At 36.8% G+C, this 27,418-nt stretch overlaps 1 protein-coding gene across 7 annotated transcripts in view; it reads right to left on the bottom strand.

Annotated features, from left to right (window-relative positions):
- KCNK2 (potassium two pore domain channel subfamily K member 2) overlaps positions 1-27,418 on the bottom strand; it is a 207,860-nt gene that overhangs the window by 83,065 nt on the left and 97,377 nt on the right. For all 7 annotated transcript variants that reach the window (XM_070497506.1, XM_070497505.1, XM_070497508.1 and 4 more), the window contains exon 3: positions 8,571-8,688. In XM_070497506.1, coding sequence (XP_070353607.1) covers positions 8,571-8,688 — 118 coding nt within the window. The remainder of the gene's footprint in view (positions 1-8,570; positions 8,689-27,418) is intronic.

Genomic DNA, 27,418 nt, shown 5'->3' with positions numbered 1-27,418 from the left:
ACAAATGAGAAAATCAAGGATAATACAAGAACTGTGATTTGCTTAAGAATACAAGCTCAGGTAGTGGCAAAGACAAACACCTGAACTTAGACTTTCTGAAATGAAATCTGATGTTCCTTCTACTGTATCACTCCTCTAAAAAAAATATAGGGGAGAAATATTTTCATTCTAAGCTGTACTACGTAAATAAAACTAGGCTAAGTGTCTGCATGACTATGTATAGCATATTATTTAGTGTCAGTATAATATTTATTAGGAGGTCATGTCTAAATCTATTTTTTATGCATCAAATAAAGTTAAAACTAGTTTCCGTTATCTACAGAGATCATCGAAATTACCTACTAGAGCATGCATTCTTTTTTTTTTTTTTCATGAGGAAATGCTAACATCTGTTGCCAAATCTTCCTCTTTTTGCTTGAGGAAGATTGTCACTGAGCTAACATTCATGCCAATCTTCCTCCATTTTGTATGTGGGATGCCACCTCAACATGGTTTGATGAGTGGTGTGTATGTTCACACCCGGGATCCAAGCCCATCAACCCCGGGCCGCAGAAGCAGAGTGTGCAAACTTAACCACTACGCCACTAGGCCAGCCCCCAAAACATACATGCTTTGGATAGGAGCCATTTAGGCAGATTATGACTTATTTCATACCCCTTCTTTCCTTTTTTCTTCTCTTGCTGCTTGCCTTTGGGAATTTCACTCTTTTTTAGCATCTTCAATAAGAGAAATCTAAGCTTAGAGGGGAGAGGTATAACACATCAACTAAATTTGCTCATATTTGTTGTTTTTGCCTTAAAAATAAAGTCAGAAGGGAAAAAAGTTTAAGGTTAGTAATTAATGTGCATATTTTGATGGTCTGTGACTTTTAATTGTTCATATTATCAATATTTCCCCCAACGGTATGTTAGAACCACAAGTTGGCTGCATGGAATTCCTTTCCATTTAGAATTAGTCATTTCTGCATTCTACTTTAGGTACACACAAACCACGACACTTCACATGACCTTCATTTGGCACAGGTACGTCTTTGGTAAACATCATGCTATATTTACAGCACCACATAAATAACAATGCCAATTTTCCAAGAGCAAGATTGCACAAGTCTAAAAAAATTTGAAAAAAAAAAAAAGTACTGGAAAGAAAACAAATATGTACCATAATTACTAGCTGAAAGTAGACAGGCCCAGACAAATGTTATTACATTCCTTCCTTATCAAAAGACATACTTGAGACAGTTACAAAAAGTATTTTTCTGGTAAACATCTCACCTAGTTTTAATCACATTTGGAGCAATATTTGTGTATCTGGTGGTCAGTCAGATGCTCTATAAAATCTATAATCTATGACAAACAGAGCTGCATTTCAGTGGTTGGAAAGGGAAAAAAAGACAACAAAAAATTGATTCTGTATTTATTCAGGGCATGAACTTCACGACAATTCTTTCTTTCAATTTTTGGGTAATTTCTTGATCGCAATATTTGACAGTGATTGTTTTCCAGAAGATTAAAAATACGTTATTGCACACTTTTCAAAAGTATGCAGAAAAATATGAAAGTGTATTTGTTTTAGAATACAAGCAATTTCTGACTTCAACAACCTCAAGATCTGGATGACTACCACGCTGATACCACGGCCGGCCCTCCTCTCACTGGGACTTCCAGTTTCTGTTAGATCTATGCTATTTCGCTCTGTGTTTTCTTACCACCAAAAAAAAAAGCTGCCTCACTCCAGGGAAAATTATATCCCTAACGCTCCGAAATCCCCTTCCAACCAGCACAGGATTTTTTTTTTTTTCCAAGGAAGATTAGCCCTGAGCTAACTACTGCCAGTCCTCCTCTTTTTGCTGAGGAAGCCTGGCCCTGAGCTAACATCTGTGCCCATCTTTCTCTACTTTATATGTGGGACGCCTACCACAGCTTGGTGTGCCAAGTGGTGCCATGTCCGCACCCAGGATCTGAACCGGCGAACCCCGGGCCGCTGAGAAGCGGAACGTGCACACTTAATCGCTGCGCCACCAGGCCAGCCCCCAACACAGGATTCTGAGTACTAGATGCTCCAGGTTGAACCTCTTTGTGACTGATGTAACATACATACGTAATGAGAGGAGAAGATGACTAATCTGTCTCATTATTGCCTCAGAGTGTACAACACTATTCCTGCAATAATTCAGCTCTATTGCCTATCAAGCATAATTCTGAACTATGAAAACTTAACTACCATTCATAAGACATCTTCTCTGAGAAATGCACTTTAAATTAGAAAATAAATAAATCTACGTAAAGATTTTGAATGGCAGGAACATACGTTAACATCCTGAAATAGGTTTTATTTTCATTAATTTAAGTGGATAGGAAGAGAAACAGAGAATCAAAGACCTAGAACAATTTCTTAATTTCGACTTCTGGACTTCAACCACACAACACCAGAATTACATATTTTGGAAAAATTTAGTCATCCACTTGAACAAACTGACATAAAGAAAAATGCAACGAGATGGCAGAGTTAGCTGGAAGTCATCGTGGAAGATTATCTGCCTTGTAAACTGCCTGAACAAACCTTAACTTTCCTTTAAAATGGGTTTTCAAAATCCAATAGGCAGTTCTCTGAGAACAGCCAAGAGACCAGTGAAATGCCACAGAATTACATGGGTACTAAGTTAATAAGATAACACTCAACACCGAAAGCTGCAATGACATCATGCCCTGGGAAAATGCTTACTGTCAGATTCTACACCACTGCTTTGAATCTATTCACTTCCAACTTCAGATAGCAGCCTCATGAGATCACAAAACGGAACAGAAAATACTCTTACAATTTTTCCCTCACCCTTTAAGTTATAGTTTTCTACCATATCTGACAGAAAGGTCTAGATTTCCTGCTGAAGACGTGCATAAGGCTTTATAGTTTTCAACATACCCTCCGCATTTCCAAAACTGACCTCTTCTTTTCACCTGGAACTGTTTGTTAAAATTACTCCAAAACTTTTTTTTCCTGTTCTTTTTTTGTTTTTCTAATCAATTAAGCATTGTGCTAAACAGGCAAAATATGGGTTTGTAGTAAATCTGTGACCTTTGTCATAACAACTTTAGCAATTCAATTTAGGTAAAAACAAACTGAAACTCCTGGTGGCTGGTTCAAAACATAGAAAAACTAAACACAGAAACTACATAACTGAATTCAATCTCTATACTCAAGTGGTAGAAAACAAGAATCTTTTGTAAATATGAGAACTGGTACTCCAAGGAAATGTTTTCCATAAGACTTAACAAGATGCTCTAGGATATTAAAGCTGCTGGAGACCATAGTGGTGCCCTTGTTATTTGCCTTCTGACACTCAAAGATCATGACGATCGAGGGATAAGCTTGTGGAAATTCTGACCCTGGCATTCCAACTTACTTTCTACTGGGGAAAATTTTATTATATTTTAATTCCTTCAGGTAATAAAATCATCTTACATTGTATTCTAATCTTTAAATTGACCTCCAATGCAGTTTGACCTCCAATACAGAATATAGTTGTCCACTACATCATTTTTGCCAACAGCCTTTCCTAGAGCATAAGTGATTTCTTATTAGCTTTAAAATAACTTAAAATTTAAAACACTAACCCCCCGCCATGGCACTATTCTCAGAGATAAGTATATCTCTATCAGTAAGCTTTCCTTTTTTAATCATTTATCTGTCTACTTTTCACTCTCTTCACTGCCACCTCTTTGGTCCAAGTCAACATCTTCTCTCATATGGATTCACACAATAACCTCTCACTGGTCTTCCTGCTTCCCCTTTTGCCCTCTGAACGGCAGCCTGAGTCACATCATGCCTCTCTTCTGTTTAAATCTTTCAGTGGCTTCCCACTGAATTTAGAACGTTGCCATGACCTACTGAATCCTACATACTCTGGCTCCTGTGAATCTTCCTAACCCTGCCTCTTCCCCCAGGCTCTGCAACATGGCTTCATCTGTATTCCTTGAACATGCCACAATTGCTGTGCCCTTTGTCTGAACTCATCTTTGCACTCTCCTTTACCTAGCTGATTTCTGTTCATCCTTCAGGCTTCAGCTTAAATGTCACCTGCTCAGAAAGCTTTTGAATCAGTCTTCTTTAGAACACCTCCCACTCCCTGCTCTGGCTCCACTGTCTACTCTGTTATTGCACATGAACTTCCTTTGTAGCATTTATTGCTGTGGATAATGGTCTTGTTTTTTAACGTGCTGATTGTTTGTCTCTTCGGTCTCACTGTGAGCTCCAGGAGGGAGCCATCTGAATTAAAGAATAAACAAACAAAAATTGAGGGGAGAGAAACTATTAAAACGAAGCTTCCTAATATAACACAACATATAAAATCTTGGCCATTTTTTAACTCCTTTCTCTTCACAGGATTGACTATCACTGCCTATGAATTGCAAGCCTGCTACCTAAATATTAATTTCAATATTCAAAATTTTGACCCCTCTCTCTTCATTGTATTAGCCACCAAGGCCTATTGATTCTTGCAACTAATTATTTGAACATTTTGTCTTACTCTCATCTTTCAACACCATCTCCAACCATCCCAGTCAATACCCTCATCCCCCTTCCATGGGTCACTGAAATGGCTCCTAATTTCTCTCTCAGCTGTCAGTCTCCATAGATCCTCTTCCTGACAGATGCATCTTCTCAGATCACTTTTAACTTGTCACCTCACTTTCCAAAAATATCCATGCTGCATCTCATTATAGCAGGTCTAAAATTCTCAAAAATCAAATTATTTTGAACCGTACTCTGGCCATCTGAATCAGTCAGTAATATTTCCCACTATTCCTTTAAACAATTCCTCTGGTCTACTCAAACACTTCCTTTTCTAGCCTCGAAAAAAATCAAGTTCATTCCCCTCTTCGTATTTTTGCTGAGCCATGTCACAGACTCGGAGGCTTTTTCCCCTCCATCAATCTAAACCAAAACATCTTCTTCAAAGCATATTTCAAATCCAACTTCTCTAATGAAGACTTTGCTCCCAGGTCCAGCCCACATGTTCTTTCCTTTTTCCCATTTCTTATAGCACTTAAACTGTTGTTCCACATAACATTCGATTACACAAGACTTATTTCTGTTATTCTTCAGTGATTTCATATGTGTAAATTTCATCTCCCAAATTGGATTGCAAGCAGGGACTGTGTCCCTCACACTCCCGGCAGTCTCAGAAGCAGCAGTGACTCACCAAGAGCTACTTACATTGACTTCCCGATTGACGTGGTCCTAAGGATGAATCCCTTCAACTACAAACCACAGTTCTAGATAACTTGCAATTCCCAAACAGAATATACTTTCTCTTACCCCTAATCTTTCCCATATGAACTCCCAATGCCTAGAATGTTACCTGTCCACCTTTATTCACCTAGAAAATTCCTAATTCTCTTTCTAGTCTCAACCAGGACACCATTTACTAAGGAAAGGGAAGTATCCCTTGCCCTTTCCTTACCCACCCTCCCACCCCAATATCTATGTAAAGTGTCGTTGCTATACATTCCCATTAAATTCTCTTAACCCATAGTACCTGGCACACTATATTGTAAATGATTATTTGCCCATTGGCCTGCCTGACTGGTCTGTGTGCAAATTAGGCTCAAGTAATTTATCTTTTATCTTTACAGTAGCAGAGTGATAGTGTTTTATTATTTGTTGAATAAATAAATGAACAAGCAAACAAACAAGCTGGTAATGAAATCTGTTGAAAAAGCTAACAATTTAGCATAAGAGGTATCAATTGAGTGTTACATAATTTCCAATAATCCACAGTCCATACCATTTAGAATGGCTATTTGTTTTTAATTCCAAAAATAATTATTAAGCATCCACTATGTGTCAGGCATTGAGGATACAGAAAAGATTCAAACACACAAAAATCCCTAAACCCAAAGAACTTGCCTCTTACTAGGTGAGACAAGCAATGGATTATGGTTTTTGCTCTAACCAAGCTGGAAATCACAGAAGAATTCTGAGCAGAAGGTTTCCTTCTGCAACCATGCTGACGTTGAGATGATGCTGGCTTGGACCAAAATGGTAGCAGTTTGAATGGTAAGCAGTAGTTAAATTATGGATCTACTTTAAAGGAAGAGCCAACAGAATTGACGGATGGACTGGAAGTGAGGTAGGAGAGAAAGAGAATAGTCAAGAATGGATTTTAGTCTGCCGACCGTGGCATGGAATTTGTGAAGGGTTTGGAAGGGTATGATTTTGGAAACAATGAGTAGACATATGAAGAGATTCTCTAAAATTAGGCCTTAAATTTTAATATTCTACTTTGTATAACTGAACTTCCCTTGGGCATATTTCCAATGAATAGTGAAGGGCCCTTCGTCTTCTTAGACAAATTGATAACACTAAATAAAAAAATCTTGGACCACTGCAGCCAATACAGCTCCATGAAGCACTGCCTGTACCAGGCACCCTATATAAGTCACTGCAATTTATTCTCCCAAACTGCCTCAAGTTCTATTTTTAAATGACTAAATGCAATGCAGCTAGTGCTAGAGGTTACAATTTCTATGATTGCTAAAAGTCAGTTCAAAGCTCACACAATTATTATCATTAGCAATATTAATAATTGTACTTTGAATTTTATTGAATTATGATTTGGAGGTCAAGTAGACACTTACGAAAGAGGCCAAAATTTTTACCCTGGCCTAGATGATAATCTAGTTCAAAGTCAGAAGAGATGGCCTTGACCTGGGAGAAAAAGACCATGGAGTAAATGTGGGTAATCTAGAATGACTTAATCCACCACAGACTAACACTTGAGATAGAACAGTAGGAGATCTGGGCTGTCAGTCAGCTCCCTAAACAACCTAAATAATCAGCTACTGTGCTTAATGGCTATAATTTGGGGTAAGGCTGGTAATAATGGTTTATTTTTTTTTTCATGTGTTGAAGTATATGTCTGCAAAACTTACTGAATTTGGGATTCAAAAAATGAGACTGTTTATAAACATACGATGCAACAGCAAGTCTGCATAATAACTAAGTCTCTTGCAGAATAATTTAGTGGTGGTCATGATGAGTTATAACTTGGACTTTTGAGTTTTCATTGGGCAGAAACTAACCATTCTCACTCAGTCTGTGAGCTTTTTTTTCCTTCCAGACTCTAAGTAGTTTACACAATAAACAGTTATTTCCATAGTAGAAATGGCCAAGATGTCTAAGCACCAAAGTTAACCTGTTATTATGGTTAGAAATCAAGGTTACCATTCTTCCAGATTTTCACAGCCACACAACTTTTGACCTAGCTGATGGAAATGTAAGAGTAAATATAGTTCCCTGACCTCTTAACAAAGGCAAAAATCAACTTGCTAAGGTATTTATTTCACTGGCAAGTGATCCAGCACAAAGAGGCATTACAGCGGATTCACATAATGACAGGACACTACAAATTCCTCTCAAAGGGAAATTTTAAGTGAGAGTTCATCCATAAACTGACCACGTTCTCTTATTTAGGACTTTGATATAAAGTACTGATTTAAAAACCTTATATTCTTCATAATTTATTAACGACATCAAAGAATAAAACTAAAACTTTTAAATCTTAATTCACACCCCATAATCAGAGATCAGGCCCATGAGAGGAAATCTCATCACAAACATAGGTGGAAGGGAAGAATTCCCTTTTGCACTCCACCATGTATTTTCTCCCACCTGAAATTCCTTCATAACTATAATGAGACAATTTCCTTCCCTATCTTGAAAATTACGCTGCAAACCCACCTCTACAGTAAGACAGCTGTAACCCTTCTGAATCCTCACAGCCCGGCAAGTGGGGCTTTCACTATGGGGTCTGTATTTACATCCTTGGGATAGTTCCTGAGCACTGAATAACTACCAGCAGAGACGTCATCACGTGTACCCATTCGGCTGCCTAGAAGGTGCTCAGTGTGAGGACAGTCAAGCCCCCAAAAAAGACCATGTTCCACTATGTAACCCTTTTTAACATTACAACAAACGTGATTAAAAGGCAAAACAGCAAAGGCTTAAACTTTAATTCTTTTTGTAATCCTCACATTTCAGTGTTAATTTTTATACATTTTTACTATTGGAAAAACAACGTGTGAAAGCAGCAACCCTAGAGTAATCATAAGAGACAAGCATACAAGAACGAGAACAACCTGGTATACGGTAGAGTTGAAATTTACAAATTGAAAAAGGTGATAGCGAATGAGAACTTCATGAAAAGAATGCCAAAATTGTACACAAATCCTTTCTTTCTACACTAAAGAATCAAAGATGAGGAAAAACTGAAAACTATTTGCCCCCCAAAAATCATCATTTCAAGCCAGTTCTTGACACTTCTATCCATTAGTCAAAAGACTCGACGCACTGCTCTTGAGTTTCACACGTATTAAACTTAACTCAGTATTCTGAAACAATAACGAATTCATTTCCATCCTTCCTTTGTTCAAACCTTTAAAAGTCAACTTACTGAAAGCTGGTTGTCTAACTTAAGTGGAACATTTTGATCAACCGTAAAAAGTAAATTCAAACAAATGAATTTTAGCTTACAAACTGTACCAAAATAAACGAAATAAGTTGTCTCCTACCTATGGTTGTAATAACAGTGCCAGCAAAGAAGAAGGAACTTCCCAAATCCCAGTGACTGATTTGATTGGAGGTGTTTCCTAAAGGGATAATTCCCGCATTTACTGCTGCCACTATTTGCTGCAAGTTTAAAAAGAAATTCATCAGTACACAGGAATCACATGGAGGCATCAAACAGCATTTATCCCACCCCAATGACTAATTAGACAAAGAGAATCAATTCTAAGGTTTGCTCTTCCATTTAAAGTGTACAATATAGGTTAAAACTTCATACTAAAAAATTTAACAACGGTTCAATTATAAGAAAGTTATTTGATATCAAGTGAATGGATCGGCATGAAGCTTAGCATATTGTACCAATATGCATTCCTATCATCACCATTAGCATATTTAATGACTTACTTGAATTAACAACTAAATATAGCAATGTTCTTTAGTAAGCACCACAGAGTAAAAATATCAAGATTGCAAACTACAATTCAATTAATATATAATAGCTTCATCAAAAACACAAGTATTTCCAAAGCGCTAATCATTTCAAATGTGAAACATGCATCTAAGCCTGGGGGAGGTGTAACAGTAGAGAGTATATATCAATATATGTAACAGTAACAGAGTAGAGTAATAGTAGAGAGTTGTAACAGTAGAGAGTATATATCAGTAAGGTCCAAAAAACAGGCTAAGATGAGAAGAAAAGGCAACAGCAATTCACCATCACACTTAAGCCAGTCCATTTATACCTACATTCTTAGAATCTCCACTGATTTTTATAAATTCTATGACAAAGACCTGTAGATGACAGTCAACGACATTCATATAGGGACACTAGAATCTGGCTGCTACCATGAGTAGTACTGAGGGGCAGACAGAAAGATGACATTTTAAATCCTTTTTCAATCAGCAGATGTTTGGGAGGAGATGGGGAGGTCCAGAAGCCCCAACATGGAAGAGAATATGTTAGGAGAAAATGTGCAGTAAAAGAGAGACACACAGATTGTAGGAAAAGATGTTTCTGTTGGGAAAATAGTTTTAGAAATCTTTATCACTTAATTTCCAGATTTTACAATTGGAAGGAACTTCACCTGATAGACAAGAAAACTAAAGACCAAGAGAGGTAAAGTGATTTGCTTAAGGTTATATAGTTTACTGGCAAATGGACACAAACTACCCTGTGAAAATGAAGGCACCATCCAAGGAGGTGACTGTCAGATGGAAAAGAGCAGGTAATCCACAGCAGAAACGCAATATAAAATCTCTTTTGTCTGATTTGTTTTTATCTATAAATTAAAACTTCAATAATTGTGTGTAAAGTTAATTGGATTGTAATGCTTCTACTGACTTTAACAATGATATTATGTTCACTGTAAAAAAAAATTAGGGAAATACAGAAAGGCATAAAGAGAATAATAAAAATTATTCATAATTTCAGAATCCAGGGATAACTACTGTTAATGTCATAAGGTATCCGCCCCTGGTATTTTGCTATACTTTTACATAGTTGGATTTATGAAGCATATGAAACGTATTCTCTATTTGTACTTAGTATTATTCTATATGCAGTTTTTTCCTGTCCTTACCATATTCACTTAATCATTGCCTCATTTGTAGACATGCATGCTGTTCTAAAGTCTGTCTAATTATAAAAAGTGCTGCTGTGAACATATTTGTGTATAAATATTTTTTCATTTCTGAATATTCCTCAGGAGAGATTACTAGAAATAAATTTGCCACATTAAAGATTATGAATATTTTAAAGCACTTGATGTATAGGAGCAAGCAGTTATCCAAGAAGGTTGTTACAATTTACAGTTGCCCCCCAACAATTTACACATGCTTAGCAATACTGTTACCTCTAATATTAGTATTTTATCTTTACTGAGCTGACAAGAGTTGTTTACACTTATATATCCTTGATTGTGAGTGAAGTTGAACACTAATGCTTCTTTTACCATATACTAAATGCACACACATATACACACACACACACACACACATATAGGTACAGCATGCAGTAGAGCTAGTTTTGAGAGAATTGATTCTCTTTATCTGATTGTCTATTGTAAACTTAATATCAGATAAGCCAGTTCTCTCTGACTATCCTTCTTTTAAAAATATTTTTTTGCAGTTACTAATCTATTACTCTCTCTTTTTTTTTTTTCGCTGAGGAAGATTAGCCATGTGCTAACATCTGTGTCAGTCTGCCTCTATTTTATATATGGGTTGCCACCACAGCATGGCTGACAAGTAGTGTAGGTCTGCACCTGAGATACAAACCCACAAACCCGGGCTGTTGAAGTGGAGTGCGCCAAACTTAACCACTATGCCACAGGCCCAGCCCCACTAAACTACTATTCTTGCATAAGCTTTAGAATCATTTAGTTAAATTTTAAAGAAATTTTCATTTCCAAAAGTCTAACATATTTTCTTTTTTGAGATATATGTGAAATCTATAAATTAAATAAGGAAAATGAACACATCATAATAGTGAAACTTCCCATCAAGAGCACGCTATGACTCTCCATTTACTGAGTCCCCTTTAATATCCTGAAATAGAGTATTTTTATATACCTCAAATAGGTTTGTAAGGATATTCTTGTGTATTTTACTTTTTTTCCATTTTAAATTATAACTGGTTATTGCTGTTGCATACACAAATATATATTGTCCATTCTCTGCACCAGCAATTCTCAAATTTTTTATCTCAAAACCACTTTACAGTCTCAAAGGAGCTTTTGTATATGTGAGTTACAACCATTGATATTTACTACATTTGTTTAAATGTCTAATTTGCAAAATGTTTGGATTAATTCATTTAAAAATAACAATAATTCTATTCTGTGTTAACATAAGTAACCTACTTTTATGAAAATTAATTATGTTTTCCAAAACAAACAAATATTTAGTGAGAAGGGAAGCACTGTTTCACAATTCTACAAATCTCTTAAATGTCTGGCTTAACAGAAAACAGTTACATTCTAAAAAATGCGTCCACATTCATTCTGTTGGGAGAGCGCATCACACAGCCTCTGGGAGACAATGAACACTCATGAGACAATGAGAGCGGAAAAGGCAAAACATCTAGTACTACTAAGAAAATAGCGTTGACCTCATCAAACCTCTGAGAGGGTCTTGGGACCACATCTTAGGATCACAACCACTGCTCTATACTGAGCTCTTACTATTCCTTTTGTTTTGTTTGAGTTTATTTTCTACCTGAAAAACCAAAGTAAGCAAGTTCATAGCTTACAAATAATGACATCATATCTCTGCGTCTTTCAACAGCCATGTTCTGTTATTTTTCATCTCTTATTAGATTGGCCAGTATTTCCAGAGCAATGGTAAGCAAAAATAATGAGAGCAGACTTCTTTGTTTTTTGTTACATAAAATCCTCAATGGTTTTAGTGTTTTGTGGTTAAATATATTGACTGTTGGCAAGAAAATGGTATCTTACTAAACAATGATGAAAGCAAGCAAACAAAAAGGACAGATAAAACTCAAAAAACTAAAAATGCCTTTGGAAAATATTTTAAGGTACCAATAAACAAATCAGAGATGTACACAAAAAGGTAAGCACAGGCTCACTGATCTCTAGCTTTGTAACTCTCAGGAAAAACTAATGCTCTCAGCAAAAATAAAGGAGAGAGTGGATTTAGACAGACTATAATTCCATCCAAAGTCTATTTTTATATTTTACAGACATTTCTTCAAACGTCCGTTGATTCAAAAAATATTTATCAACTGTTTATGGTGCCAGGCAGTGGGTAACAAACGGAGAAGTAAAATCATGGGTCATAAAGCTAAAGAGAAGGCACATCTTTAGACTCCAGCCTATTAAGTAAAATTAATTATTTTATTGACTAGAAGCAAGCTAACTGATTTAATATAGCCTTCCAAGCCAGCATCATCACTTTAGCCTATTCTTTTGCTTGTCAGTGATGACGTACAATGTTATCCAGACACTTGGGTAAGGTCCACAAATTACTTAAACGCAAAAAGAAAAAAAAGCAAATATAGACTTATAATCAGAAACAGCAATGTCTGGCAATGTGTGGGTTGTAAATAGCTATCACAGAGCTGTGGTTATTGCAACAGAGGCTTCAGATGGAACTAGGAGTATGTCAAACCACTATGAGAATGAGTCTACCATGAGGGCCTTTCTCTAGAGTATTCCTGTAAATTTATTTTATATTTTTGTACAAGGTCTCTTGGTCAACATCTACAGGAAATTGGATGCCCTTAGCAAGTGCACTGACATAGATCTGAGAGTCTTTGCAATTTCAACATCAATTCAGGCCATGAGAGCACTTAACAAACGCCTTCGTGAGAGCTGTTTCTGTAAGTGCCACATTATGTGTCTAAAGTAACAATCACTTCATAAATAATAAAAATCCACTTTTCGATTGAAGGCAACTTTTCTGGAACATCAAATCATACTGATGACTTATGAATAAGTTGAATTGCTTAGGTTAGGGTAAAGAGAATGTGAGATCTTATGCATTTAATCCTAAAATACGATTACCTGAAGTATTGCTTAAGGAAGGGACTCCAAACCTAAAATCTACAACAGAAATAGCATAAGATAATTTTGATTGGATTCACAGTCAATTTTGCCCATCAGTTTATAGAGAAACACATAATGTACATTATTAAGTAAAGAAAGTTGAATACATGCTTCTAGTCAAGAGTATGGGCTTAAACTTAAGAAATAGAGCTCTGGGCCAGCCCCGGTGGCCTAGTGGTTAAGTTCAGCACACTCCACTTCAGCAGCCCAGCTTCAGTTCCTGGCTGCAGACCTACACCACTCTGTTAGCAGCTGTGCTGTGCTGGCAGCCCACATACTAAAAACAAAAAATAGAGGAAGATTGGCACAGATGTTAGCTCAGGGAAAATCTTCTTCAGCAAAAAAAAGAAAGAAAGAAATAGAGTTCTAAGAGGCTTATACTCTTAGAGATGATAAAGGTAATTACCTATAAATGTAATTATGAAAAATTTTAGTTTCCATGACAATGATGGCTTTATAATCAAAGTTCACTGAGTTCTACTGTGAATTTGCACATTCTTGAATTGTCAGAAATTGACGTTTCAATGTCATCTGGCATTTTGGAACTATATGCAGCTTTAACACCAAACATTGCTAAGACACACTTATCTGTAATCATATGGGACTAGCACAGCCTTGGAATTCAACTGACAATCATGAAAATGTTCCCATGAGTCCAATCCCCAGGAACAGCTTTTTCCACATGTTATAAAGAAACTGACTAGCTATTTTTTCGTTGAAGGAAAAGATATTGGAAATTAAACCCCAGGGAAGGCTTGAAGAATGTATTGTTTTCAGAGGAGGTTATATTATGGATCTTAAAATACAAGCGACACCAGAAGTTCTGATTTCACTTTTTTTTCCTTTAATCTGATGCTCAGATGCTTGTGTTCATCAAAACAATACAGAATGTTCTGAATGCTTTCCACAAATTCCTTTACTGTTAATATCATAATCAGGATTTCATTAAAATATGCTATTATACCTATAATCCTAAAGTAGAGTCACATTAATAATCTGAAATTTTTAAGTGATATAAAAACTCTGAACTGCAGGTACAAGGTATTCACAACTAATGAGGTTACACCAGTGATGTATGTACAGCTGCCTCAGTGACAACTTTTTTTTTTTTTTTTTTTTGGGAGGAAGATTAGCCCTCAGCTAACTACTGCCAGTCCTCCTCTTTTTGCTGAGGAAGCCTGGCTCTGAGCTAACATCCGTGCCCATCTTCCTCTAGTTTTTATACGTGGGACGCCTACCACAGCATGGCTGCCAAGCAGTGCCATGTCCGCACCCGGGATCCGAACCAGCGAACCCCGGGCCGCCGAGAAGCGGAACGTGCGAACTTAACCGCTGCGCCACCGGGCCGGCCCCCCACTTCAGTGACAACTTTTAACTGGATATTTAAGATTATTTTTTTCCTTTGAAAAAGGACATTATTCCCAATAAACTGATATAATGGGCAAATCCAGTTATAATTATTCTGACACCTGTATAATTCCACCGTTCCTCAAAGAGTAACATAAGTGTCCTCTTGCCAAATTTCCATAAGGTACAGTTGTATATCTTTGTTTGTCACTATTTCCTTGTGGGGGAACTAGTTTCATCCTGAGTGGAGGCTAGTCTTCAGGGAAGGAATCAAATCACACATTCACAACACTGCCTTTGATCACTTCAACGATGTAAGCAAGATTATCTTGAAAGACTTGAAGAATGCATAATGAGGAGAGCAAAATAATAAATGATGCTCTCATTGCCAAAGGACTTTGTGAGAAGATATAATAGTAGGTATCATTACTATTTATTGTTACACCACAAAAATGATCACATCCATCAATAATATGCAGTCATGTGTGAGTACTATTGCCAAAGGCTGCAAGATCCTTACACATCTCATTCTTAACCTCTGGCTGTGTGTCAACACTATGATCACTCAATGCCAGATAATGTGAACTGTTGTAAAGGTCCTGATAATAAAACCAGAGAGTCTCTCACGGTGGCCTTTCCTCTTACAAGGCAGGAAATTACATATATTTACTGGTGGAGCCTAGGCAACCTCGACGGGCATGAATCAATGAGGAGTCACATTTGCTCATCCATTTCCTAAGTATTTTCTGAACTTTATTAGCCATATCTGTCTGAAATATTATTTATAAACATCATTTGCATGACAAGCTTCTCCTCTATGTCAGTGGGACATGTAGCAGTCTTAATTACTCAGGCTGCTTCTTTGGGCCATTACACATATCAAATTAGGTTCCGCCAAGAAACGGCACTACAGGGCTTTATTGCAAACTTATATACAAAACCACCCCATGGCACACCTGTTGTACCATCGGGAAAACCAGAAACCAAATCCACCTTCTTCAACTTTTTATCCTTTCATGGTATTCTAGCAACTAAAGTAATGCTGTTGGCTCCTTGAACGAGATAATACTTCTGGCACAGTACCACTTGGGACTGTTGATAATCTGCCAAGGGAGCAAACGACTTCTGGAAAACCACACTGTATTAGCATATTGCTCCACAAGAATATTCCAGAAGCAGCACTCAACTAATGATAATACTAGTTTGAACCATATGAAATTGTCAATATCCAAGTATTTTTTGGTCTACAAAATTACAATTTCATAGTAGCATCCAAAACACTGATACTTACATTTGATAAACAGTGTGTAATAACATGCTAAATTTCATTGCACTGTGATATTTATTAGCGCAGTATTAAAACTAATTCCCATAAGGAGGAAACTGTTAATAACAAATCAGTCTATGATGGTCTTGCTTACAATTCTACTGTGAAGGATGTATATTTGTTAGTTTAAGTTAAACTCTATATGGCTGAGAATGCTATTCTGGGAAAAAATGGACTGACTGTTGAATCTTTATTGGAAATTCACATTGTGTCCAACTTTTATATATATCCAAGAAATCAAGGGATATTGTTTATATTTAAGATGACTAGATTTAGTAGAAGTAAATTTATATATTCATCATTTGATATCAAATTATTCCACACTAATACACATTCTAGTCTCCAGTCTGATAAATGAACTTGACATGTATTACACATAACTTAGTTTTTCAGCTATTCTATAGCTATATGGAGATGGCACTTGTTTTGTTTTTTTGTCTAGGAAAAAGAGAGGCATCTATATAAATTCAAAAAAGAAAAAGAAATCCGAAAATTACATCCCACAATTAAATGAACTTTTTAAGTATTGACAAAGGTTAGATTTTCTAAATCTAACATCAATAATCTTTTTCTTTTTAGATAGTATGTTTCTGACTTCATGTGGACAAAAAAGATGAAGAAGTACATTTGCATATTTTATACAGAACACAGATCATTAAATCATTCTATATTTAGAATCTGGTAAAGAAGAACGTTTTTAAAGTTCTCCTAGAGTGCATCTTTTAAGTGAGAAAGGTAATAGGCAATCATGTTTTCAATCTTTTGTTTTTGTTGGAAACAATTCGAATCAAAACACATTTCGTGTTTTCTTAAAAAGGCTTTCAAATCCTGGAATGTGTTTCCAAGCAATGCACGACCTAAGTTCAACCACATGTTAATTAGAAACTTCTCATAAAGAAGCATCCTCTTTTAAAAAGACAAAATCTTAATTCTTATAATTTAAAAAGACAGTATTTCCTACAGGAAGCAGTTTCCACACCCCAGACTTTAGAGAGCACCTCTAAAAGTAAACACCTCACTTACCTTCTCATGTCTTTCCTTCTATTTAGGGATTATGCAACTGCATGTCAAAGCTATTTTTATACAGACTGATGAAGTGTGCAGCTTTTTTCTTGCTCTTTTGAAAGTGTAAATTTATTTCCTATTAGTAGAAACGAAAGCTTAAAACCCAAAGCAGGGAACAACAGAGAGTTGGATGTGGATGTCATCAACAGGCCCAAAGCAAGAGGCAAGCTGCTGGATATTAGGGTCATCTCCCCTGGTTATAACCACTTTGGAAGATTTTGTGTGTGTATGTGAGGAAGATTGGCCACAAGCTAACTTCTCTTGCCAATCTTCCTCTTTTTGCTTGAGGAAGATTGTCCCTGAGCTAACATCTGTGCCAGTCTTCCTCTATTTTGTATGCGGGATGCTGCCACGGCATGGCTGAGGAGTGGAGTAGGTCTGCACCCGGGATCCAAACCAGCGAACTCTGGGCCACCAAAGCGGAACACACGAACTTAACCATTATGCCACCAGGCCAGCCCTTGGAAGGTTTTTTTAATCACAAAAGTAATATGCATATTACTGGACATTTGGAAAAATAAGAATAAAAAAATCACAGTCCCTAAAACAGTTTTTTGCAACATGCATATATTCAACTTTTGGTTAACAGTTATAATCATTAAATCTGCTTTCAGCTACTTTCATAACATAAGCATGTTCCAAACATTTTGAAGTCATCAATATCTCACTTCATAAGTTATCAATATCTCACTGAGTAGCTACACATAAAACAGTTTACATAACCATTCCTCTATCATTGAATGAATTTGTATGATGGTATCCAAATTCAAGTGACTATTTTCAAAGTTGCTAGAGAGATGATTTATATATCAGACAAGGGCTGAACCTGAAACACTGCAATTCTGTTACTCTTTGAGACCTGTGCAAAATGACACTGTGGTATAGAAAGGATAAAACATGGTCAAGACCCTGGGGTCCTTGCATCTCCGAAGGAGCCAGAAAAATACATATGAAGCAAGCATACTGAATTTCCCCAACTGTGCATTTTTCCATGAATTTTACTAGATTTCATATTATTGTATGGTACATTAATATTCTATCAGAAAATTCACCTCTATCCTTCTGGCCCCCTTCCACCTTATCTCAGCATAATCAGGGGAAGGAAGATTAATAAGGAAAAGGAAAATATGGAGAGAGAAGAAGATAGAATGAGAAGTCAGAAAGAAACAAAAGGACAAGTAGAGGGGAAAAGGTAAAGGTTGTATAGATAACAAAGAAGAGAATGTTCTAAAAGAGTAAGATAGGAACTTAACACAAGTTATACTCACTCTATCTAGGAAGTTCTTTTAAAAGAGCTTGTCCTTAAAATAGGATTTGAGTAGGCAGAAGACTGAGATCAAGGAGATACAGCAAGCAAGACAATATTTTTATACCATTTTGCCTAAGGCATACCACACTAACCAACATTTATTCATGCAGTTTTTAAGGCCTGAAGTTCTAAACTGATGAGAAAAAAATAGTCCAAAATGGAACAAAGGGAGTTTCACTCTGTCAATTACGTGCATCCACAGAATTCCCAAATTTGGAGATTCTCTTGGCTTCTTTCAGTAGAATGTCCCTGATCTCTACTCATTTGATTTTCCAATACACTTAAGCCTGTATTTCCATAACACATACAAGTTTAAACAAAAAAGTCTTTATACCTATATAAACACAATCACAGGGGGAAACGTTAGGGAAATTTATCAAGTTTCCACAGAAAGGCAATCTTTTTCTTTTAGTTATAGGTTTTAAAAACAAATAAACTTTTTCCTGCCCTTCCTGAATATGTAACTAAAAGATCATAAGGATCGAAAATCTGAGACTCTGTACATGCACGCACAAATGACAAAGTGACCAGTTAACCCAATTTGTATTTGAATAAATCAAACTTCCCACAACCCAAATCAGTCATCAGTTAAGGCAAAATATCACAACACTAAAACATTCCAATAATATTCTGATAGTTGCTCTATTTCAGGCCTCATAAAATTTCTGTATTTCTCACTTCAACTGAGTTGACTCATTGCCATTAATAAGCAATTTCTGTGCTTTCAGGTTCCAGGTAAAATTTCCTAATACACTGCAGAGTAAGTTTCCTAATGACATACTAACATTATGCAGAGAAAAGGAAGTCTTGCAAAACTGCATAATATGTTTATATTTCTTGGCTCAATGTCACAAAATCAAGACAGCAAAAATAGGACATGAATAACTTCACAAAATGTAGTGATTCATACTTATCCTGTCTTTGCTTCTTAGCTTTTCTCCAAGTTTCCCCTGTCTTTCTCAATTACACACCCATTCACTCACCAGTTATAGCAAATATTGAATTGGTTGAAATGCATTTTGTTGAAAACAGGTCCCTGATAGAATTTCTTATACCTTTTCAAGCCAACTGGAGTGTCAGAGCGATCCCTGACACCTGTCCAATAGTTACTGCACAAAAATGCAATTAAACCCTTCTCTCGGGCACTTCTCAGACTGACTTAAGAGTGTCACGCTACAGCCATCAGCACTGGAAACAAGCCTGACATCTTTCCTCATGTTTTCTACATTAATCATTAACATATGCTGTACTCTTCATCTTCATTCACACAAAGACACCAGTCCCAGGAGCATTTCAGAGCACAGCAATCTAAGAAAGGTAAGATGCCCCAAAATCCACATAATCAGTATGAGACCGGAGGGTCCTCTCTGCTCAGAAGCCTAGAATAAGAAGATGCCACCGCCAGGGCAGCCTTGAGTAAAGGATGGGTCTAATGCTTGGAAAGGTATCAGTTGGGCCAAACATCCTTAGTGACCTTCACTTCTCCTGCTCTCAAAACTCCCTCAAACCAAGGAAGTGTTCAGGCTGGTGGAACAAGCAGCATATGTTGAAATTGGGTGGGGACAGAGAGAAATGAAAAGTCACAGCAAAGCAACATGCACTCTCTTGAGAGTCTAGAGGAGGCATGGAGGGAGAAGAGGGTTGGCATCAGGAGATTACCGAATGCACTTGGACCTCACTCACTTTTTCATTTTTAATCACCTGCTGTGCATCTATTGGGTGTCCTCTAGACAGCAACCCGCCCTTGAGTAACTATCTGGCACCAGCAGTGCAAGACCCAAGGTGCTGCGGCATCTCACAAAAATAACCCTCTGACCATTATCGACATGGAATCACTTAATAGGAATCAGATAAATTTTATTTATCTTCCAAAAAAGCTGAGGCATAGAAAGCCTAAATGGACCACTAGGTCAAAACAAGTAAAAACAATAATAAAATAATCCGGCAAACCAGCCTCAGGTCTTGGTGTTATAGTTTAGCTGTATTACAGCTTTGGTTGTCTAGCTTCGGACATCATTTACAATATTATTTCTATATGAAAACACTTTGCAAGTTCCAAACAATAAATACAGTTATAAATGAATTTTTTAAAAAAGAATCCATTCATAAGCTTGAAGCTGGGTGAACATCTTGTTTATTTTATCCGCATATAACGTATCCCAGATGCTCATCAGGCATTGTCTTATATGTTTGTGTCACATACGGCCCATAAATCTAGTGTAATGCTAACTGCTCAAGAATTATTTGTGGCACATTTTGTACTTACTGATTTCTAAGTTCACATAAAATCACTATCATAAACTGATAGAATAGAGTCCTAATTGCATATTATTGGTCATGGTAAAGAGAGTAAGACTTTGCAATACCATTTGACACAACGAATTTCTCCCATCTTGCAACATGTCTTCACTTGGCTCATGGAACACCACACTCTCTAGCTTTCCTCCAATGTCCCTGACTGCTGTCTCATTCCCCTCGTCTCTGAGCCCATGGTTCTGTTCTCCCTCCAGCCACACTCCCAGGTGATTTCATTTAAACTCAAGGCTTTAAGTATCATCAATAGGCTTATAACTCCCAAGCGTCTTCTTCATCCTGCACTGCTCCCTTGCTTGGATGTCTGAACAGCAACTCAAACCAATCATCAGCCAACTGACCTCCTGAGCTGAAACCAGCTCCACCTGAGTTTTTCCCATCTCATTAATTGGCTACTTTATTTTTCCAGTTCTTCAGGCCCAAAACTTACGAATCATCCTTGACTTCTTTCACACCTCACATCAAATCCTGCTAGCTTTACTTTCAAAATATCCTATTTGACCACATCTCATCACATCCTCGGCGTCTGTTCTCATCCAGGCCACCACCATCTCTCCTCTGGGTTCTTGGAATGGATTCCCAACCTTGTCCACCCTCACTCTATTCCTCACAGGGCAACCACAATAATTCCTTTAAGTTATGGGTCACAGCATGTCCCTGCTCTGCTCAAAGTCCTTTCATGATCCTGCAACTCACTACAAGTAAAATCCAAGATCCCTTATGCTTATTTACAAGGCCCTATGGCCCTACAGTATCTGGGCCCCTGTTGTTTCTCTAGCATTTTTTCATATAAATTCCCCCTTCATTCATCCCTTCTAACCAGGTGGCCTCCCTGACAAGAATGTGCCTGCCTCTGGACCTTTACACTCGGTCTCCTCTCTACCTGAAATGCCTTCCCCAGTTATTCACATGTCTGTGCATAGCTGACCACTTATTATTTTTTCAGATCCAGGCTAAAATATCTGAATTCCTTGATCTGCCAATTTAATTAGTGCAGGCAGTGACTATCACATAACCAATATTATTTTTTCAAAACACTTAGAATTATTTGAAATTACCCTTTGTGTTTATTAGTTTACTTATTTATTGTTTCTATAATTATAAGAACCTTACGTGACTTGCTCATGGCTTTAAAACCCACAGCCTCAAGTGGGGTGACATCAGCAAGATGGTGAAATAGGAAGCCCCAGACCCTCCTCGCCCAATAGAGATACTGCTTCAATGATGCACAGGTCAATTCCCTTAGTGAGAAATCCAGAAACAAGTTAAGAGGCTCCTGAACTCCAAGTGAGCGTGAAAGCAGCCACATGGAAGCTAGTAGGAAAATTCATGGCACTCATTTGCCATAGTCCTCCACAGTTCAGCACAGTGTCATCAGGAGAAATCTCCCAGCCCCCAACTTCCCCCTGGGGAGGGAAACAGTTGGAACGTGCATCTAATGTTCTGGGTTTTGGGGGTGTCATCCAGGGGACTGGTTTCTGTCTTGCCTATCTCAGAGGACTGATGGAACCTGGCACACTGTAGATGCCCAGGGGACGTTAAGAACAAAAGTGAGCTGGACAGCTTGCTTCTGCTCCAGGGGACCCATGGTACAGAAAACAGAGGCTGATACAGCCTGGTGGCCTCTCTCTAACAGAGAAGAGTAGAGCATATGTTCAATACTCTGGCTTTTTGGGGGACTACCCAAAGGACTGGTTTCTGTCTCACCCAAATCAGAGCACTGACAGGATGCAGCATACTCAGCCTTGGGACCACTGAGCATAAAAGAGACCTAGGAGGTTTGCAGTAGCTGCAGAAAACCTGCAGTACTTCAGACAGACACCAGAAACAGCAAGAGATTACAAGCTCCTGAAAAAAGAAACTGGCAAATCCATCTAATTGGAAACTCACATACACAACTCCAGAGAAGATGAACCCACAGAAAAGGTTTGAGAGGCCCAGAGAATCTCAAGCTGGGCTGACTGGTGAAAGTCTTAGCCTGTACATAGCCAGTTTGTTAAGACTGAGAGAGGTGGCTGTTTTTTCAAATGAACAGATGGAAACACAAAGTTACAAGGCACTCAAAGGACCAGGAAAGCATGGCTCAATCAAAGAAACAGAATAAATCTCCAGAGGTAAACACTAGAGAAAAAAAGGTATATGAATTACCTCAAAGAATTCAAAACCGTAAATATGATCAATGAGCTCAGGAAAACAATGCATCAACAAAAAGAGATTAACAAAGAGATAGAACATATAAAAAAGAACCAAACAGAAACTTTAGAGCTGAAGAATATAATAACTGTACTGGAATTCAGAGAGATTCAACAGCAGACCTGATCAAGCAGCAGAAAGAATCAGGGAACTCAAAGACAAGACACTTGAAATTATCCAGTCAGAGAAACAAACAAAAAAAATAGAGTGAAAATATACCAAGGATTTATGGACAACCATCAGGGAGGCTAATATACACCCAAGGTCCAGAAGTAGAAGAGAGAAAGAGGCAGAGAGTTTATTGGAAGAAATAATGGCTGAAAACGTCCCAAATCTGGGGAAGAAAATGGACATCCAGATTCAAGAAGCCCAAAAAGGTCCAATTAGGATGAATGTAAAGAAGTCCCACACCAAGATATATATAATCAAATTGTCAAAAGTCAAAGACAAAGAGAACTTTGAAAGCAGCAAGAGAAAATGGACTTGTCACATAGAAGGAAAGCCCCGTAACACTATAAGCAGATTTCTCGACAGAAAATTTGCAGGGCAGAAAAGAATGGGATGATATATTCAAAGCGCTGCAAGAAAAAACTGCCAACCAAGTATGCTATATCTGGAAAAACTATCCTTCAAAAATCAAGGATAAACAAGGACTTTATCAGATAAATACAAGCTGATGAAGTTCATCATCATTTGGCCTGTCTTATAAGAAATGCTAAAGGGAGTCCTTCAAGTTCAAACGAAAGGATGCTAGAGAGCAACAAAAAAGCACAGGAATGTGTAAATTTCACTGGTAAAGGTAAATGTATAGACAAAGACAGAATACTATTGAACTGTAATGGTGATGCATAAATCATTCTTAATGCTGATACAGAATTTAAAACAAAAGAATACAAAAAATAACTATAACTACAAAAATATCTTAATGGATGCAAAATTTAAAAGATGCAATTTGTGACATCAATAACATAAAATATGTGTGTGAGGAGAAGTAAAAGACTAGAGTTTTGATATGCACTTGAAGTTAAGTTGTTATCAGCTTGACATAGACTGTTATAACTATAAGATGTTTTATATAAGCCTTCCGGAAACCACAAAAAAAAAAACTATAGAAGATATACAAAATAAAAAGAGAAGTAAAAAACATATCATTACCAAAAAATCAGCAAAAACAAAGATGGCAAGAGAGCAAACGAGTGACAAAAAAGCTACAAGACAAACAGAAAACAATTAACAAAATAGTAATAGTAAAGTTCTTTCCTATCAGTAATTTACCTTAAATGTAAATAGATTAAGCTCCCCAGTCAAAAGATACAAAGTGGATGAATTAATGAACAAAATGAATGAATGAATGAATAAAAAAAAATTCAACAACATGCTCTTTACAAGAAACTACTCTATATTTACGGTGATACACAGACTGAAAAGAACGGACAGAAAAAGATTTTCCATGAAAATGATAACCAAAAGAGAGTAAGGGTGACCATACCTATACCAGACGAAATAGACTTTGTCAGAAACTGTCACAAGAGACAAAGAAGAGTATTATATAATGATAAAAGGGTCAATTCACCAGGAAGACATAACAATTATACCCCACTTTCAATAATAGATTGAACATCCAGACAGAAGAGCAATAAGGAAACAGAAGGCACGAACATCACTATAAACCAAATGGACCTAACAGACATACACAGAACATGCCACTCAACAGCAGTAGAATACACATTTTTCTTAAGTGCACATGGAACCTTCTCCAGGATAGATCCTGTGTTAGCTTACAAAATAAGCCTTAACAAATTTAAGAAGACTGAAATCATACCAAGTATCTTTTCCAACCAAAATGGAATGAAACTAGAAATCAATAGCAGAAGGAAAACTGGACAAGTCACAAATATGTGGAAATTAAATAACACACTCCTAAACAACAAATGAGTCAATAAAGAATCAAAAGGGAAATCAGAAAATATCTTGAGACATATGAAAATGAAAATGCAACATAAAACATATGGGATGCAGCAAAAGTATCACTAACAGGGAAGTCTAAAGTGGTAAACACCTTCATTAAGAAAGAAGCATCTCAAATATTAAGAACCTAACTTTACACCTCAAGAAACTAGAAAAAGGAGCCTGCCCCGTGGCCAAGTGGTTAAGTTCGTGAGCTCTGCTTCATCAGCCCAGGGTTTCGCTGGTTCGGACTGGGTGCGGACATGGCACCACTCATCAGGTCATGTTGAGGTGGCATCCCACATAGTACAACCAGAGGCACTCACAACTAGAATATACAACTATGTACCGGGGGACTTTGGGGAAAAGAAGAAAAATAATAAAGATTGGCAATAGATGTTAGTGCAGGTGCCAATCTTGACAAAAAAAAGAAAGAAACTAGAAAAAGAACAAAGTTCAAAGTTTAGAAGGAATAATAAAGATTAGAGCAGAAATAAAATAGAGAACACAAAAATTCAGCGAAGGTAAGCACTGGTTTTTTGAAAAGATGACATTGACAAACCTTTAGCTAGACTAAGAAAAAAAGTAAGAAGCCTCAAATAAATAAAAACAGAAAGAGAAGACATTACAATCAATGCCACAGAAACAAAAAGGATTAGAAGAGACTTCTATGAACAATTATACCCAACAAATTGGATAACATAAATGAAATGGACAAATTCCTAGAAACTGACAATCTACCAAGACTGAATCATGAAAAAAAATAGGAAATCTGAAAATATCTAAACTAGTAGGGGGAATGAATTAGTAATCAAAAACCTTCCGACAAGGAAAAGCCCAGAATCAGAGGATTCACTGATGAATTCTACCAAATATTTAAAGAAGAATTAACACCAATCTTTCTCCAACTCTTCCAAAAAATTGGAAAGAAGGGAACACTTTCAAACTCATTTTTACAGAGTCAGCACTACCCTGATAACAAAGCAAGACAAAGACACTACAAGAAAAGAAAACCAAAGGCCAGTATCCCTCATGAATATATATAGACACAAAAATCTTCAACAAAATACTAGCAAACTGAATTCAATAGCAGATTAAAAGGATATCACACCATCACCAAGTGGGATTTATCTCTGAGATGCAAAGATGGTTCAATACGTGAAAATTAATATGATTAACAGAAGAAAGAACAAAAATCACAGGATCATCTCAATAGACAGAGAAAAAGTATTTGACAAAAGCAACACCCTTTCATGATAAAAGTTCTTAGCAAAATAGAAACAGAGGGAAATTACCTCAACATAATGAAGGCCATGTATGAAAAGCCCACTGCTAATACCATCCTCAACAATGAAAACCTGAAAGTTTCCCCTCTAAGATTAGGACTGAGGCAAGGATGCTTAATCTCATCACTTCTATTCAACACAGCACTGGAAGTCCTAGCCAGAGCAATTAAGCAAGAAAAAGAAACAAAAGGCATCTAAATCAGCAAGGAAGAAGTAAAAGCATCTCTGCTCAGATTGCATGACCTTATACGTAGAAAACCCTAAAGATTCCACAAAAAACTGTTAGTACTAAGAAATGAACTCAGCAAAGTTGCAGGATACAAAAGCAACAGAAGAATCAGTTTTCTTTCTATCCTAACAGTGAACAATCTGAAGAGGAAATTATGAAAAAAATTCCCATTTACAGTAACAACGAAAAGTATAAAATACTTAGGAATAAACTCAACCAAGGAGGTGAATGACTTGTATAATGATAACTACAAAATTTGCTGAAAGAAACTAAAGAAGACAGAAATAAACAGGAAGACATCCTGTGTTCATGAATTGGAACACTTAATATTGTTAAAATGTCCATACTACCCAAAATGACCTACAGATTCAATACAATCTCTATTAAAATCTGAATGACATCTTTTGCAGAAACAAAAAACAATCCTAAAATTCATATGGAACTACACAAGACCCCACATGGTCAAAACAATCTTGAGAAAGAAGAACAAAACTGGAGGCCTCGCATTTCCTGACTTCAAAACATATTACAAATCTACACGAATCAAAACAGTATGGTACTGGGATAAAGACAGACTTATAGACCAATGGAACAGAACAGAGAGCCCAGAAATAAACCCATGCATATATGGCCAAATGATCTTCAACAAGAGTCTCAAGACTAAAAACGGGGACATGATAGTCTTTTCAACAAATGGTGCTGGGAAAACTGGGAAAAATTCACATGAGAAAGAATGAAATTGGACCCTTATCGTACATCATACACAAAAATTAACACAAAATGGGTTAAAGATGTAATTAAACATAAGACCTGAAACTATAAAACTCCTAGAAGAAAAATAAGAGACAAGCATTGTAACATTGGTCTTGACAATGATTTCTTGGAAATGACACCAAAAGCACAGGCAACAAAAGCAAAAATAGATAAGTGGGACTTCACCAAACTAAAAAGTTTCCTCACAGCAAAGGAAATAGTCAACAGAGTGAAAAGGCAACCTACAGAATGGGAGAAAATATTTGTGAACCAGATATCTGATAAGGGGTTAACACACAAAATATGTAAGGAATTCCTACAACTAAACAGCAAAGAAACAAATAACCTGATTTTAAAAAATAAGCAAAGGAGTTGAATAGACATTTATCCAAAGAAGATAGGGCCAACATATCTTGGCCATAAACAGCCAACAGATATATGAAAAAATGTTCAACCTCATTAATCATCAGGGAAATGCAAATCAAAACCACAATGAGATATTACCTGACATCTGTTAGG

The sequence above is a fragment of the Equus asinus genome, chromosome 25, assembly GCF_041296235.1.
Source record: "Equus asinus isolate D_3611 breed Donkey chromosome 25, EquAss-T2T_v2, whole genome shotgun sequence".
NCBI classification, from domain to species: Eukaryota; Metazoa; Chordata; class Mammalia; order Perissodactyla; family Equidae; genus Equus; species Equus asinus.
Note: the sequence above shows the minus strand (reverse complement) of the source record. Positions and strands in the feature narration are given on the sequence as shown.